Source organism: Lynx canadensis, chromosome C2, assembly GCF_007474595.2.
Source record: "Lynx canadensis isolate LIC74 chromosome C2, mLynCan4.pri.v2, whole genome shotgun sequence".
Classification (NCBI taxonomy): domain Eukaryota; kingdom Metazoa; phylum Chordata; class Mammalia; order Carnivora; family Felidae; genus Lynx; species Lynx canadensis.
This window is the reverse complement of record NC_044311.2, coordinates 46,041,977-46,059,327: the sequence shown is the minus strand read 5'-3', so window position 1 is coordinate 46,059,327 and position 17,351 is coordinate 46,041,977. Positions and strand designations below refer to the sequence as shown.

Below are 17,351 nucleotides of genomic sequence, written 5' to 3'. Positions count from 1 at the left end.
GATTCATCCAAAAACAGAGGAGAAACTCCTGGGACCTGGAGGCAAAATGGAGTGATAATAGTTACATTTAAATGACAACTTTAGAGAGACTTTAAAGCACACTGTTGAGGGAGGAGAAAGGAAATTGCAAAGCTTCCACTTTGTCTTTTGTTTCTGTAAAAATTATACTACAGGAAACGCTTCTTTTGGGTTAACGTGGGCACGGGTTACAGTACGCTGAAGCCGTGGAAACGCTCCAGGTCTGTCTCCGGAGTATCATCACTGAGCTGCAAGCCGCAAAGACTGAGCTGTTTGCTCACTTTGGGAGCAGAGAACTTTTCCTCACTCAGTTTTGGATACACTTCATTTCCTGGTAAGATCTTCTGTCTCTGCCTGGGTCAGGAGAGGACTCAGAACCAGGAAAAGAAGAGCTCAGGTATTGTTAATTTCAATCTGTTTCGTTACATACATTTTCAGGTTTAAGTTTTTAGGTATCCACTATGCACTTATCCTTTTAGAGTTGTGATTCTTTTAAATCGCTCTCATGTGGGTATTATCCAGAACTTCTGTTTTCTAGCTGAACAACAGAATTCCCTTCATCCTACCATTTGTTTCTTTGCTTAACGAATGATAAGGTGGAAATGCTGTCTCTAATCATATGTTTACTTAAAATGTTTGTAATCAGATGGTTCTAATGACAAAAGCAGTCATGTGATTAATCCTATATTAAATTTTACTTTGGGCGAAATTCTAATAATTCCATTATCTTTATCCATATGAAGATAAGCAGTCTGTTTTTTAGCATTGTTTATGGCTAAAGGATGGTTGCGGGTATAATCCAAAAGAAACCATTCTATCCCAAGGAATGCTGAGATTTATAAATTATGAAGGTCACTTTTCTTAGAAAAGCACAATGAAAATTTTATTGCAGCTCTTGTATAATAGGAGTTTCAGTAGAAAATTAGGTTTGGAGCCCTGAGCTCGCCCCACGTGTGAGTAATACATGTCATTTTTCCAACAAGCCAAGGATATTTTTTTCCCTGATGATGCTTTCCCTACTCCCATGGCAGACAGAGAAGGGGGGAGGAGGAAGGGGAGAAGCGGGAAGGAGGGGGAGGAACAACCAAGGAAAGGTACACAGGGATGTTCTTGGCAAAGCAAAAGAAAGCAGCATCATGCCTTCCAGGGGTCAGTGTGGCCCATTCCAGTGCAGGTGCAAGGCTCAAGTCCTCTGCTCTGGGAAGTTACTGTGGTCACGCTCATTATATGGCAGGGAAGTGTGCAATGTGTCTTTTTTGGCAAGGACTAGAGGACGTGTTAGAGATTTATTCACCCATCCAGTGGATTATTACAGCTCTTAAGATTGTTTTTGAAGAAGATTTAAGAAAGCAAAAAACAGACCTTATACATGCAGGGAATAAAATGTGTTAGGAAATTTAGTTTGATCATATATTCACACATATACACATATGTACACACACACAGAAGCATACACAACATATAAAAGCCCAGAAGGAATATAGCAAAATGTTAGTGATTATATCTGGGTGGTGGAAATATGAGTAATTTTACTTTCTATTATTTACAGCTTCCAAACTGACTGTGACGCACACAGATTAGTTTTCTAATCAGTTTTTTAAGAGCTGGTCTAAAAAAAACTAATGTATAAACTGGAAACTAAGCCTTCTGTATTTCAGTTGTCATAATACTTTCATTATGGTCTCTTATTTTCTCTCTCTATTGAATCTCTAAATAAAAGGGATTACTGCTTTTCATTAAGAAGTGAGAAGTTGTGAAGGAATTTTCACAACAATAAATATCCCACTTGGTCACAAAGCTCCATGTGAGGCCAGCAGACACTGTGGCTTTGTAAAGAGTGAGTTTTACCATGCAAGTTGGGAATGAAATTGGCCGCTTACGGCTCTTCAGAAAGCTCTCTCAGATTACCAGATTTACTGTGTGTGGTTGTACTGGAACTTTGCTCAAACCATACTTACAACTCTGAGGTGTGATTTTGTTTATTTTCAGGATGAAGGTGAAAGGCAAAGGAATCACCTCCTTGCTGGTCTCGTTCTCTGTGCTCTGCCTGGCAGCCAGCCCCGGAGGCAAGGCCTGCCCTCGCCGCTGTGCCTGTTACGTGCCTACAGAGGTGCACTGCACGTTTCGGTACCTGACCTCCATCCCAGACAGCATCCCACCCAACGTGGAGCGTATCAATTTAGGGTGTGTGGGGGTCCTTGTCCTGTTCCCTTCTCTAGGAGAGATGACGTTGATGCTTTGAATCAAATCCTCAAACAAACTTTGTGATTGGAGGAGATTAACCAAAAAAATTTAATACTACTTCTCTTCTGAAATAAGCACAGGAAGATCTGAAGTTTGTTAGGGGCGATAGGAAAAATTTTTGTGGTAAACTTTTACTTGGAGGAACCTGAAATCACTCTTACTAGAATGGGAGGCCCATGATTATAGAAACACTTCATTCTGACTACATTTTTGCTGGCAAATAGCTTGTTAACTTTTAGAGTTGACATCTATCAGAAGGAAATAATCTATATAAAGGATACATATGAAAAGTTGGATAGATCTTTTTGTAAGGCCCTTGGACTTCTTTTCATACAAACTGAAACTGTTTAAAAAGCTTTTTAAAATCTAAGTCTAATTAAATCAGCTAAAAGGTAACTCTATTTTAGAGGTTTATGAAAAACTATGTGTGTGTGTGTGTGTGTGTGTGTGAGGGGGAGAGAGGAGTGCACATGTAGTCAGATGTAACATCATTTATTTGACAATAGTGATCTCCTACTATGTGCCAATCACAGTGGATGATGCCAGGGACACAACAATGAACAAGACCTATTATTCACTTCTAGAAGCCATAGTTACAGGGAGAAGACAGATGCACCTGAGTACAATTCAATAAGAGCTGTAATAGAGCATACAAAGTACCCTGGGAATGGTCACTAATATGATAGCTGTTATCAGCTCACTCAGTTCTTGTCCCAGATGCACCAAAGAATTAGAGATCAGAGACCAGAATGGAGAGATACAGTTTATTGAGTAGATGAATATAGTACACTTTGAAGAGTGAAATTGGGCCACTGCCCAGCAAATGAGCCAATGGCCCTAGGAGCTCTAACTGCATCCTTTTAAGCCTGTTTTCTGCATATGTAAATTTGGATTTTGATTGACATTTTTGATTGGCAGCTGGTGGTTATATAATGTTTTGGCTTCTGTGCATGAGCCTACCCATGATGCATTCTGTTATATTTATTTATATGTTGTATATTTATGAGTTTTTAATCAGCTTTAGCTGTGACCTCAAGGGCAAATTGCATCTTTTTTGTGCATGCTCAGGTCTTGGAAGCCCCCTTGTGGCTTTTGAGCCAGCTTTGTGGATTGGCCTTTTCTGTTTTGTTAGCCTCTAGAGGTGTCCCTGAAAGTGTGGCTGTTAACCCTCCAGGGTGGCTCCAAGGGTGTGGCCAGCATCTGCTTTATCCCTCCTCCCTCATGCCTAACTGCCTAACACTTCCTCCCCCCCCACTGGCCCCCAAGTGATTGGATCCCAATTCATTGGAAATTGGGGCAATGACTGCTATGGCTTCTTCAGACTGTTACGGAGGGTATTGCAAAGATTTTGGGAGTCCATCATTACTTGCTGACTATCAACAAAAGAAGGCGGTGGTGACTGGTGGTGTTCGTCCAAGGGACTTCTGAAAAGGAAAGAGTTTGTAGGTGTCTGAAGGTTGATATCTTTGGTTGAGGACCATTTGGAAATTGATGGCCTGTAACCTGGAGGAACAAAGATACCAATATATTGATTAGTTGTGACCCAAAGAGTCCCTAGGGAGTCTCTGAAACAAGGGGCATAAAGGGAGTAAGGGTGTAATTGTAAACAGTTGTGGACAGATCATCCAAGAAGAAAGATGCTCCCTCGGTATGGAAATTTTTAAGGTGGAGAAGAAAGTAAAGGGTTTGTAGGAGAAATGATTCCATAGTGGGGGGAAAAAGACAACTAAGTTGTAAAAAGGAAAAGATGGCTATGGCAGGCCCTGTTCCTAATGGGATGACACAGAAAAAGACAGAAGACTTATGTGCCATGAGTAATCTTTTTGAAAAGCATCTTTTAGAAGAGGTTCACAGGAGTAGGCATCCATGGTGTTGGCCAGGGGCTGATGCCATGGTTTGACTCTGGAGTGATGGGTCTAGCTAGGATTCCTGGTACAGTGATGGTTGTAGGGAAAGACAAAAGAGCCCAGAAAGGCCCTTTCCAAGTAGATTCTAGCTAGGATTTAGGGGAGCCATCTTCCAGACTTTCATTAGAACCTGATCATAGTTCATATAGAGGAGGTGACTCTTGTTTGGTAGTGGAAACTGTTAGGTCATATTCCTTTAAAGCCTGTTGAACTGTGCATATGGAGACATAATATGAGTTTGTATCCCTAGAGTCTTTGGATCTACCAAGAAGTCTGTAGGTAGGAAAGGTGGCCAATAGGGGACCTAGAAAGGACTTAAACCCAGGGCCTCCTTGGGCCTATATGACTACAGAGAAGAGCAATGGCAAGGCTTCTTTCCAGTTTAGTAATGTTTCTTGTGTGAGCTTTTTAATAGTACCTTTTAGGTATTGGTTAGCCCTTTCCACCTTCCCAGAAGGCTCTGGCCTTCAAGCACAGTGGAGGTGGTATTTCATACCCAATTCTTTGGAGACAGATTGAACTATGGTGGCCACAAAGAGGTGACTTTCAGAGGCCAAATGAGGGAATGATTTCATGTAGAAGTTTGTTGACTACCTCAGTTGCTCTTTCAGTCTGTGTGGGGTATGACTCTATCTACGCTGTGAAGGTGTCAACAAACATGAAGAGGTATTTGTATCCTCTGCAGGGTGGCATCTGAGTAAAATCCATCTGCCAGCCTTCCCCATGGTAGGATCCATGCCTCTGTATTGTTGGATTAAGTCCAATGGATGCCTTCAGGGTTGTTCTATATGCAGGTGAGGCAAGAGGAAGTTATTTGTTGAACCACCTGGGAAAATCCTTTACCTTGGAATGTTCAGAAAATGAGAGTTTGTAAGGCATCTGTCCTAAATGAGAGGAGTCATGAAGGGCCTTAAATAGTTTGCATTGAAGATTTTGAGGAATGACCAAGATTTCATCTAACAAATACCATCAACTGTTGTCTAGGGAAAATCCCTTTTCATTTGCCCTGGGTTTATCCTTTTCTGTATATTTGGACTGTGGTAGTGGCAGAGGGCCGGATATGCGGGCCCCCTGTAGAAGAGGCTCTTGTTGGCTGGCTGCTTGGTTGCCCTGTATTATTTCTGAATCTCCTTTTTGATGATCCTTGCATTTGACCACTGCCATTCCCTTGGGTCGGTATACAGCCTCGAGCATGCGGGTTATGTGGGTTTATATTTGATGGGCATATTTTCGGAGGTGAGATATCCTCTTTCTGCTCAAATGGTGGTGTGGGTATGTAGGACTAAGAAGGCATATTTCAAGTCAGTGCAGATGGTAACTCTCTTATTTTTAGCCAGCTCTAGCTCTCTGGTAAGGGCAATGAGTTCAGCTTGTATCCTTACTATCTCCTGGCATTGAGCTAAGCACTCTTCATGTATTCATTCACTTAAACCTCATGACACCTTTTGAGTACATATATTATGTGTACTTTATAGATGAAGAAAGTGAGACACAGAAAGGTTATTAATTTTACCCAGGGTTGCACCACTACCAAATGCCTGAGTTCCTAATCATAGCCAAACTATTTGGCTTCAGAGCTCAGGTTTCTTAACTACTACTTTATAATAATAAATTCTATGTGGGAAAGTGAGGGGGACACATAAAACAATGGTCTGGGTCTTAACAGTAGTCACAAATAGAGAGGGGTGGAGTCAAGGGCATTCCAACCTGAAGGAACAGCATATGCATGAAAGTTTGAAAATGAGAAGAGATGTGGTGTGGAGAGTGTAACCACGGCTGCCAGGCCCAGGTAGAGGATAGACCTGTGGTATCTGGTGAATTTCAATAATATTTCAAGCATATGACTGTCTCCTTAGAGCACAGGCTATAAAAAGGGAGGTAGTGGGTTTTGTGTGTGGATGTGCATGCATGCGCGCTTTTGCTTTGACATTTGAACTTCAGTTGACCAGCATAGCTTATACCTGACATTTTTATTTCAGGTACAACAGCTTGGTTAGGTTGACAGAAACGGATTTTTCTGGCCTGAACAAATTGGAATTGCTACTCCTGCACAGTAATGGCATCCATACAATCCCTGCTAAGACCTTTTCAGATCTGCAGGCCTTGCAGGTAAGACCAGTGAGGGGAAGGTGCAGGTTAATGAAGTGGGATGTACCCTTGAGAGCTGACCATTCCAGTGGAATCCAAAAATCATCATTCTGTGAGTTAGAAGGACATATCAAAGGAAGATGTCCAAGACTTATTTCTCTTTAAATGAAATGGTATGTGGAAATTAGAATAACAAGAAAATTCTGATGCAAGTTTTCTCAGACCTCAGGCTAACAGGAAAAAAAAAAAAAAAAACACAACGGTACCCAGGGATTATCACTACACCTTTAAAATTTAATCCAGAAAGGCAACTTCTAGTCATGTTCATCTGGGAATTGAATGTGCTTCGTAAAAATAATTGCTGTCTTAGAAGTTAGCTTTCTACACATCAATATACTTTTAAAATTTTTATTTACTTATTTGTACCTTGTCTTGTTCAAAAAATTTTGAGTAGTTAATGGGGACTTCTCAGAATGCATCAAATATTATAAGAATTATTATTCCAGTAAGTAAGAAAGTAAAGATAAAACAAATATAGGGATAAGAAAAGGGGGATTACGGGGAAATGCATGTGTAAAGATCAGTATGTCTGCTATATAAGTAGGACTTAAAGCTTTTGAGAGGCTATCTCACCATTCAAGATGACTATTAACTTTTTAAAATATATTTTAAAAAACCTGTTCAGGAATAGTACAACCATTTCTGATTTATTCTTTCTTTGATAGATTTTTTATCGATGTATATTTGATACACAATATTTCAGGTATACAGCAAGAGTGCCTCAATATTAATCACATTAGGAAGTGATTACTATGACAAAGCTAGCTACCATCTGTCATGATACAAAGTTGTTACAGTATTGTTAACTATATTCCCTATGCTGTACCTCACATTCCCCATGACTTGTTTATTTTATAGCTAGCTGCAAGCTTATAACTTTCAATCTTTTTACCCTATTTTGCCTACCCCCGATCCCTGTCCCCTCTGGCATCCACCAGATTGTTCTCTTTATCTATGAGTTTGTATCTGTTTTGTTTTTGGGAATCCACAGATAAGTGAAACTTGATGGTGTTTTCCTTTTTCTGACTTCTTTCACTTAGCATAATACCCTTTATTCCCGTCCATGTTGTTGCAAATGGCAAGCTTTTATTCTTTTTTATGACCAAGTAATATTTGTGTGTGTGTGTGTGTCTACATACACATCTTCTTTATCCATTCATCTATTGACGGACACTTAGGTACCTTGCACATCTTGGCCTTTGTAAATAATGCTGCAGTAAACATTGGGGTGCATGTATCTTTTCTAATTAAGGTATTTATTTTGTTCAGATGAATACACAGAAGTGAAATTGCTGAATTGTATGGTAATTCTATTTTTAATTTCTTGAATAATTTTCATACTACTTTCCACAGTTGCTTTTTGTATTCCCACCAACAGTGCACAAGAGTTCCCTATTCTCTAACATCTTCACTCACACTTGTTATTTCTTGTCTTTTTGATGTAGTCATTCTGACAGGTACTAGATGATATCTCATTGTGATTTTGATTTGCATTTCCTTGGTGGTTAGTGATGTAGTGTATCTTTTCATCTGTATATCTTCTTTGGAAAAATGTCTATTCAGATCCTCTGCCCATTTTTTAATTGGATTGTTTGTGTGTTGGGTTGTATGAGTTATTTATATATTTTGGATATTAACCCCTTATTGATTATGTCATTTGTAAATATCCTCTCCCTTTCCATAGGTTGCCTTTTCATATTATTCATGGTTTATTTCACTGTGTAAAAGTTTTGTAGTTTGATGTAGTCTCATTTATTATTTTTTTTATTTTGTTCCCCTTGCCTGAGGAGACAAGTCAAAAAATAAATTGCTAGGACTAATGTCAAAGAGCTTACGATGTTTTCTTCTAGGAGTTTCATGGCATCCAGGTTTACATTAAAGTCTTTAATCCATTTTGAGTTTATTTTTGTGTGTGGTATAGGAAGGTGGTCCAGTTTCATTCTTTGCAAGTAGTTGTCCAATTTTCCCAATGCCATTTATTGAAGAGACAGTATTTTTCCATTACATATTCTTGCCTTATTTGTTGAAGATTGACAATACAAGTGGGGGTTTATTTCTATACTGTCTATTTGCTTCACTGATGTGTGAAGTCAGCACCATACTGTTTGATTACTATAGCTTTGTAGTATAGCTTGAAATCCAGGAGTGAAATCAACTTTCTTCCTTCTCAAAATTGCTTTGGGGGGCACGTGGGTGGCTCAGTCGGTTAACTGTCCAACTTCAGCTCAGGTCATGAACTCATAGTCTGTGAGTTCGAGTCCCGCATCAGGCTCTGTGCTGACAGTTCAGAGCCTGAAGCCTGCTTCTGATTCTGTGTCTCCCTCTCTCTCTGCCCCTCCCCTGCTCATGCTCTTTCTCTCTCTGTCTCAAAAATAAATAAAAACATTTTAAAAAATTTTAAAAAATTGCTTTGGTTATTCAGGGTCTTTTGTGGTTCCATACAAATTTTAGGATTATTTTTTCTAGTTCTTTGGAAAATGCATTGGTGTTTTGATAGGGACCTCAGTGAATCTGTAGATTGCTTTGAGTACTATAGACATCTTAACAATACTGATTCTTGCAGTCTGGGAGCATGGTATACATTTCCATTCATTTGTGTTGTCTTCAATTTTTTCATCAATGTCTTACAGCATTCAAAGTATACATATTACATGATGCCTCTTTGGTCAAATTCATTTCTAGGTATTAAAAATATTCATTGCAGTAAATATGAAGGTCCAATTGGCTGTATTAAATGATTTGTGAATTGGACAGCCTCTCATCTAGCAAGTAGAGGGGAGCTCTGAGTACTTGTACAAAATGGAAGGCTGAGGAGGAAGAGTGGGACGAGAAAGTTACTAGCAAAATAAAAAAGGATTAGCAGGCAAGATCACCTTCCCTAATGGGGAAGGACAGAGGGTCTTATTGCACAGATTACCTCATTGATCCTGATCAGAAAATTCTTGACTGACCCAGTTTAGATTACATTTCTTTAAACTGTAATTAAGTTAGGTATTAAGCTTCAGTTCTATGACTTGGTCTGGCCCAAGTGACACCATTTCAGACCTGTGGTTTTCTTTTTAACAATCCCACCCTCTTTTGATCATGCTCTCAGTTTAACTAGAGATGTGATCAGAATTTGAGGCACTAGGACAACTCACAGCTACCACTCCATACTTCTCACAGCTGTGTGTGTGTGTGTGTGTGTGTGTGTGTGTGTGTGTGTGTGTGTGTGTTGTATTCATGGGTCAGAATGTTTTTTTTGCTTAACCTCTGTGATATTCACATGTTATAACTTGAGGTTTGCAATTTCTAAGTTGGTTATCCCCTTTGCTCCTTTTCTGATGTTCCAGTCTTAAGGAGATCATTTGCTTGTCAGTTAGCAGTTTACATGCATTTAAGATTTTTTTTAGGTTTTTGTTTTAATCATCTGGTGCTCATTAAGGCGAGTACACTCCTTAATCCCCATTACGAATTTCACCTATCCCCCCCACCCACCTCTCCTCTGGTAACTATGAATTTGTTCTGTATAGTTGTTTGGTTTGTCTCTCTTTTTTTCTTCCCTTTGATTGTTTGTTTTGTTTCTTAAATTCCACACATGAGTGAAATCATATGGTATTTGTCTTTAGCTGACTTATACCACTTAGCATTATACTCTCTAGCTCCATCCATGTTGTTGCAAATGGCAAGATTTCATTCTTTTTTATGACGCAGTAATATTATGTTTTATACATATACCACATCTTCTTTCTTCATTCATCAATCACTGGATACTTGGATTGCCTTCATATCTTAGCTGTTGTAAATAAGGCTGCTATAAACATGGGGGTGCATGTGTTTGAATTAATGTTTTTGTATTCTTTGGGTTAATATCCAGTAGGGCAATTGCTGGATTGTAAGGTAGTTCTATTTTTAACTTTTTGAGTAACCTCTATACTGTTTCCCAGAGTGGCTGCACCACTTTGCATTCCCACCAACGGTGCATGAGGGTTACTTTTTCTCCACATCCTTGCCAATACCTGTTGTTTCTTGTGTTGTTGATTTTAGCCATTCTGATGAGTGTGAGGTGATATCTCATGTTAGTTTTGATTTACAGTGCCCTAATGATAAATGATGTTGAGCATCTTTTCATGTATCTGTTGATCATCTGCATATTTTCTTTAGAGAAGTGTCTGTTCCTGTCTTCTGCCCGTGTTTTAATTGGATTATTTGGTTTTTGGGTGTTGAGTTTTATAAGTCCTATATATATTTTGGTACTAACCTTTTATGGGATATATCACTTGGAAATATCTTCTCCCATGCCATAAGTTGCCTTTTAATTTTGCTGTTTGTTTCGCTGTGCAGAATTTTTTATTTTGATGTAGTCCCAATAGTTCATTTTTGCTTTTGTTTCCCTTCAGAGGACCTATCTACAAAAAAGTTGCTATGGTTTATGTCAGAGAAAGTATTGCTGTGCTCTCTACTAGAATTTTTATGGTTTCAGGTCTCCCACTTAGGTCTTTAATCTATTTTGAGTTATTTTTGTATATGGTATAAGAAAGTGGTCAAGTTTCATTTTTTTGCACATGGTCATCCAGTTTTCCCATACTAATTGTTGAGGAGATTATCCTTTTCCCATTAGATATTCTTTACTGCTTTGTTGAAAATTATTTGACCATATAATTATGGACTTATTTCCTCTTCTTTTCCATTGATCGATGTGGCTGTTTTTTTGCCAGTACCATACTGTTTTTATTGCTACAACTTTCTTGAATTCCAGAACTGTGATGCTTCCAGCTTTGCTTTTCTTTTTCAAGATTGCTTTGGCTATTTGAGGTCTTTTGTGGTTCCATTCAAATTTTATGATTGTTTGTTCTAGTTCTGTAAAAAAAAGAAAAAAAGCTGTTAGTATTTTCATAAGCATTGCATAAAATGTGTAGATTGCTTTGGGCAATATGGTCATTCTAACATTTGTTCTTTCAAACCACAAGCACGGAATGTCTTTGCACTTTTTTGTGTCCCCTTCCATGTTTTCATTAGTGTTTTATTGTTTTCAGAGTTCAGGTCTTTGATTTCTTCTGTTAGGTTTATGTCTAGCTATCTTACTGTTTTGGGTACAATTGTAAAGGGATTGTTTTCTTAATTTCTCTTCTGCTTCATTGCAGGTTTATAGAAAGGCAACAGATTTATGTATACTGATTTTGTATCCTGCAGCTTTACTGAATTTGTTTATCAGTTCTAGCAATTCTATGGTGGAGTCTCTCTGGTTTTCTATACATAGTACTATGTCATCTGCAAATAAGAAAAATTGCCTTACCAATTTGATGTCTTTTATTTCTGTTCAACTGTTCTTTGTTGTCTTGGTTCAATTTTTGGTAGATTCTTTGTTGCTAGGAACTCATTTCCTTTAGGTTGTCTGGTTCTATGTTTCTAGGAATTTATCGATTTCTTCTAGGTTGTCCAATTTGTTGACATACAGTTTTTTGTAATATTCTTTTACGTTTGTATCTCCATGGTGTCGTTATTTTTTCCTCTCTCATTTGTGAATGTATCTATTTGGGTCCTTTTCTCTTTTTGATAAGTCCGGCTAGAGGTTTATCAATTTTACTGATTTTTTTTTTCAAAGAACCAGCTCCTGGTTTAATTGTATCTGTTCTATTGTTTTTTTTAGTTCCTATATCATTTATTTCTGCTCTAATCTTAATTACTACCTTTCTTCTGTTGGTGTCCAGTTTTGTTTTTTGTTCTTTTTCTAGCTCTTTTAGGTGTAATGTTAGGTTTTTGAGATTTTTCTTCTTGAGTGTTGCCTGTATTGCTGTAAACTTGCATCTCAGAAATGTGTTGGCTGCATCCCAAGGGTTTTAGACTGGTTTTTTTCATTTGTTTCCCTGTATCTTTTTATTCTTTGATTTCCCGGTTAACGCATTCATTGTTTAGTAGTATGTTATTTAACCTCCACGTCTTATGCTCTTTCCAGATTTTTTCTTGTGGTTGACTTCTACTTCCATAGCATTGTGGTCACAAAAGATGCATGGTATGACCTAATTCTTTTTGTATTTGTTGAGGTCCTTTTGTGGCCTAATATATGTTCTGTTCTGGAGAATGTTCCATGTATACTTGAAAAGAATGTGTATTCTGCTGTTTTAAGATGGAACGTTCTGAATGTATCTGTTAAATCTGTCTGTTCCAGTATGTAGTTCAAAGCATTGTTTCCTTTGAATTTTCAGTTTAGATCTGTCCACTGATGTAAGCAGGGTGTTAAAGTCCTCAATTATTACTGTATCATTATAGATTCCTTTCTTATTAACTGTTTGATGTATTTGGGTGCTTTCATGTTGGGTGCATACATATTTACAATTGTTATATCTTCTTGTTGGGTTGTTCCCTTTATTATTATATAGTATCCTTCTTCATCTCTTTTGAAAGTATTTGTTTTAAAATCTAGTTTGTCTGATATAAGTATTGCTACTCTGGCTGTCTTTTGACATCCTTTTGCATGAAATATGTTTCTCCATCCCCTCACTTTCAATCTGCAGGTATCTGCAGGTCCAAAATGAGTCTCTTGTAGGCAGTATATAGATGGGTCTTGTTTTTATATCCATTCTGTCACACTTTGTCTTTTGACTGGAGCATTTAGTCCATTTACATTCAGAGTAATTATTGATATATATTTTTGCCATCTTATTACTTATTTTGTGGCTGTTTTTGAAGATTTTCTCTGATCCTTTCTTGTCTTTTTCATGGTTTCCTTGTTAGTGATATTTTTGGACGTCTCTTGATTCTTAGCATAATTATTAGTGTTTTTTATTTGCGGTTACCATTAAGTTTGTATATAAGATCTTCTGCATATATCATTCTATATTAAGCTGATGGTCATTTAAGTTTGACATTCTTTACTCCTCCCCACATTTTACATATATGGTATCATATTTTATATCCTTTTATTTTGTGAGTTTTTTCATGTGTCATGTGTTTTTTTTATATATAAATAATCATTTTTACTGCTTTTTTGTTTCCTACCTTCATACTGTCACCTTTGGTCTTTTCTTAACACTGAGAGTGTCCCTTTAATATTTTTTTTAGGGCTAGTTTAGTTCATTCATGACTAAAGTTTCCTTTAGTTTTTGTTGGGGAAACTTTTTATCTCTCCTTCCGTTCTGAATGATAGCTTTGCTGGATAGAGTATTCTTAGCTGTGTGTTTTTCCCATTCATCAGCACTTTGACTATATCATGACATTCCTTTCTGGCATGGAAATTTTCTGATGAAAAATCCTCTGATCATTTTATGGGAGGGATCCTTTGTATGTAACTGTCTTCTTTTGTCTTGTTGCTTTAATTGTTTTTTCTTCATCACTATATTTTGCCATTTTAATTGCAATACATCTTAATATGGATCTCCTTTTGTTGATTTTATTGGGGGTTCCCTGTGCTTCCTGGATCTGGGTATCTGTTTCCTTTCCTAGATTAGGGAAGTTTTCAGCTATTATTTCTTCAAACAAATTGTCTGCCCCCTTTTCTCTCTCTCCTTCTTCTGGGACTCCTGTAAAATGAATGTTAATAGATTTTATGTAGTCACTGAGTTCCCCCAAGTCTATTCTCGTTTTGCATAAATCTTGTTTCTCTCTTTTGTTTAGCTTGATTACTTTCCATTACTGTCTTCTAGGCCGTTAATTTGTTCCTCTGCTTCTTCCAGCATGCTGTTCGTTGCATCAAGCATGTTTCTCATTTTATTGAGCCCTTAATCTGTGCTGTCACTCCTTATCTCTGGGTTCATGGTTTCACTGATGTCCTCCACTCTTTTCTCCAGTCCAGTGGGAATCCTTAGGATCATTGCTTTAAATTCTCTATTAGGCATATTACTTATATCTGTTTGGCTTAGATCTCTGGCAGTAGCCTTGTCCTGTTCTTTCATTTGGGACAAATTCCTCTGTCTTCTCATTGTGTCTAAGTGTTTGTACCTGTTTCTGTATATTAGGAAAGTCAGCTACATCTCCTGTTCTTGAGGGTAATGGCTTTATGAAGAAGAATTCCTGTAGTGCCCTGCAGTATAGTGCCCCCCGTTCCAAAGGCCTGCGACTTCTGCAAGTGTCTCTAATGTGTGCTGCATGAGATTTGCTATTGTGGCCTGGCTGTTTTATTCTTCAGGCCAGTTGTCTGCAGAGGCTCTCTTTGTTGTTGGCAGTGTTTGGTCCCTATCCTGAATGTGGTGTGTTTTAACTATGCTCTGATTTGTTTGTAAAATGAGGTCTGTTGATACCACCACCAGAACCAAAGCTAAAGAAAACTCCCAGATCAGGAGCCATGATTTTGGCCGGAGCTTGGGCTGGTCTTTTGGGAGAGGGAGCCACTGCACTGGGACTGAGGCAGGCTTTACTGGGAAAGGCAGTTCTTCTGGAGCACAGGGGATTAGAGCTTGATGTAAGCAAGTTAGATAGTGAGTGTGGGTGCTACATAGGCTCCCATGGGTGGCTCTGTCCTTATGCTGAGCGGAGTGGGGTGGGGGATGAGGAATGGTACATGCCAGTTCCTTTGTCTCTGGAGGAGTCTCTGTGTGAACACTGCACCTCTGGGACATGCTCCAAGATGGGCAACTAATTTCCTCACTATGTGTCCTAGGCACTCTTTAGATTGCTGTTTCTATGGTGTATATCTGTGGGCTGTTTGCCCTGCCTTCTTGCCAAGTGCAGCCCCGATGCCCTCTAAGCTCTTCCAGAGCACTCCATACTCTCCAAGCTCTTCCAGCCCCAGTGGTTGCAAGAACACATGAAATTCATGCCCTCTCACTTTCTAAGCCAATTGCTATGGGGATTCATTTCCCTCGTGCATTCCCCTGTGTGTTTGTCTGTCTTTTGCTCTTCTCTGCAACTGCAGCTCCCTTTCCACAGCAGGAGCCACAAATACATTTCTCTCCCAAACTGTATCTCCATACTTCCTGCCTGCTTTGATGTGGCCTCTTCTCTACCTTCAGTGATGGAGTTTGTTCTGCTGGTCTTCAGATGGATTTCTGGGGTTTTTAGGATGATTGGATAGTCATCTAGTTTTATTTGTGTAATGAGGTGAGCCTAGGCTCTTCCTACTCCACTGCTTTCTCTCCCTTGCATATAAATGAATTTAAATTAAGAGGATGTAATATACCAGGAGATTATAACTATAAGCAGGATAATTTCCAAGGTTTAGAGTGCACTTCAGGGCCATGGTCCCCAAGACTCAAATCAACCAAAATCAAATAGGTCAAATAAAGACCCCCATTGAAGTAATTACCCTTTTAAGCCAAATGGCCTGGTTAGTGATTTTATGTAACTGAGTTTCACCTTCCCCCAGAAGTGTAGCAGGTGGTGTTGGCCACAGCACAAATATCTCCTTGCTCTGCTACAAGATAGTCAAGGGCTAGCCTATTAACAAGAACTGTGTTGGCCAGAGCATCTAAGGATCTTTTTTTGAGTAGCTATTGTCTTAGCCATGGGATCTGCCATATCTTCAAGAGTTAAAAAGAAGTTCCTGATCATATTTTCATTTATTCTCACTCCAAACCAGGAAAGTATGGCCTTGCCTAAGGAAGCAATTCTTGAATCATGAATGCCTCCTGGTGGGTCTTTTTCGAACTCAGTAAATACAGAAGAGTTAACTTATGAAGTATCTTAATTGTGTGTGAAAAGTTAGGGGCACAGGTGAATAACCTAAAAAGCATTACCCAGCTGTGTGCCAGCCATCTAGACATTTGTAGATCCAAGAAGAATGATAAACATCACAAAGACAAATCTTGTTGGCACACAGATCATTACCATTAGGGAGGTGCTATTAATGGATTAGTTTACCAGGACTGCTGTATTTACTGGTTCAAGCCAAGGGTCAGTCAGGTGTTCAGTGCATATGGTAAAGGAATCTCTAAGCCTGAAATATAGTGTTGTTCTAAGTGGCTTGCAAAAATGGGTGCTGCTGGTAAGTTCTCTTAGTAAGTGGAGACAGATCTGATTTAGATAATCAGAGGAATACGGGGGTGAAAATATACTAAGATTTACATAGGCATTTGAGTTCAGATGGGTAAGTTCAGATATTATTGGAGAAAGGTAAAAAAGGCACTGGATATTCTGGCCATAAACGTTTAACTTGGTAAGAGACTTCTAAGGGAGTGAGGGTGTTGATTGCAGTCTGCAGTGACATTGGGAATAGAACAGGAATTGGTTAAAGGAGCACAAGAGATCTTCAGCCTCATGGGTAGATCAAAATCTTTAATGACAAATTCAGCAGTCTGAAAGCTTACTTCCCTTAGCAATGGCCTTGGAGATACTGATAATGGCATTATCTTTCCAGCCCAATACCAGAATAAAGAAAAGGAAAAGAAGGAGAAGCGTTCCTTGTTTAAAGTATCAAGTTTTGATCTGTCCTGTTGGACAGAAGCCATCTACCTCAGTATCAGCTACTTCCCTTCCTTATCAATTTGATTCAGAGTCCTCCAGCATCTATATAGGACCAGATGTCAGGTGTTGCTTTCTTCATCTGTGAGTGAGATGTATATCCAATCCCTGGAAATTTTGTAGCAATGCCAGATTAGAAACACTTGGTAAGGTCCCTTCCAATGGATCCCAAGAAGTATCTTCTTATATTGTTTCAAAATACCTGATCACCAGGCTCCAAGTTGTGACCAACAGGGACCTGCGAATTGAGATCTGGGAAGACTTTTTTAACCTGTTGATGATAGACTTGAGCATAAGACATTAGAGATTTACAGTGGCTAGTCCTACTAGCATGAGATGATAAGGATAATCAGAAAGTTGTATGACAATAGGCATTAGTCTCCCTGTGACTGTCTTGTATGGAATGGGTTTGTTTCCCAAAGGGGATATTGCAAACAGTAAGCGAGACCAAAAGCAATACCTTAGGCCACAGAAGTCTAGTAGTGTCAGCAAGTTTAGAGAGTTTAAATTTGAGGATACCATTAGTTCTTTCAACCTTGCCTGATGATTGAGGGTGATGAGAGCAATGGTAATTCCAGGAAGTTTTGCAAGGTTTTTGTTAAGGCACATATGATTTGCCTGGTGAAGTAGGTGCCCTGATCACTGGGGATCATGGAAGGT

At 38.7% G+C, this 17,351-nt stretch overlaps 1 protein-coding gene across 1 annotated transcript in view; it reads left to right on the top strand.

Moving 5' to 3' along the window:
- Window positions 1-2,008: 2,008 nt before the first annotated feature.
- The window catches only part of IGSF10 (immunoglobulin superfamily member 10), a 72,995-nt gene continuing 57,652 nt past the window's right edge, over window positions 2,009-17,351 (top strand). Inside the window, exons 1-2 of the mRNA XM_030330500.1 lie at window positions 2,009-2,202; window positions 6,149-6,278. Of these exons, the coding sequence (XP_030186360.1) occupies window positions 2,009-2,202; window positions 6,149-6,278 (324 nt within the window). The remainder of the gene's footprint in view (window positions 2,203-6,148; window positions 6,279-17,351) is intronic.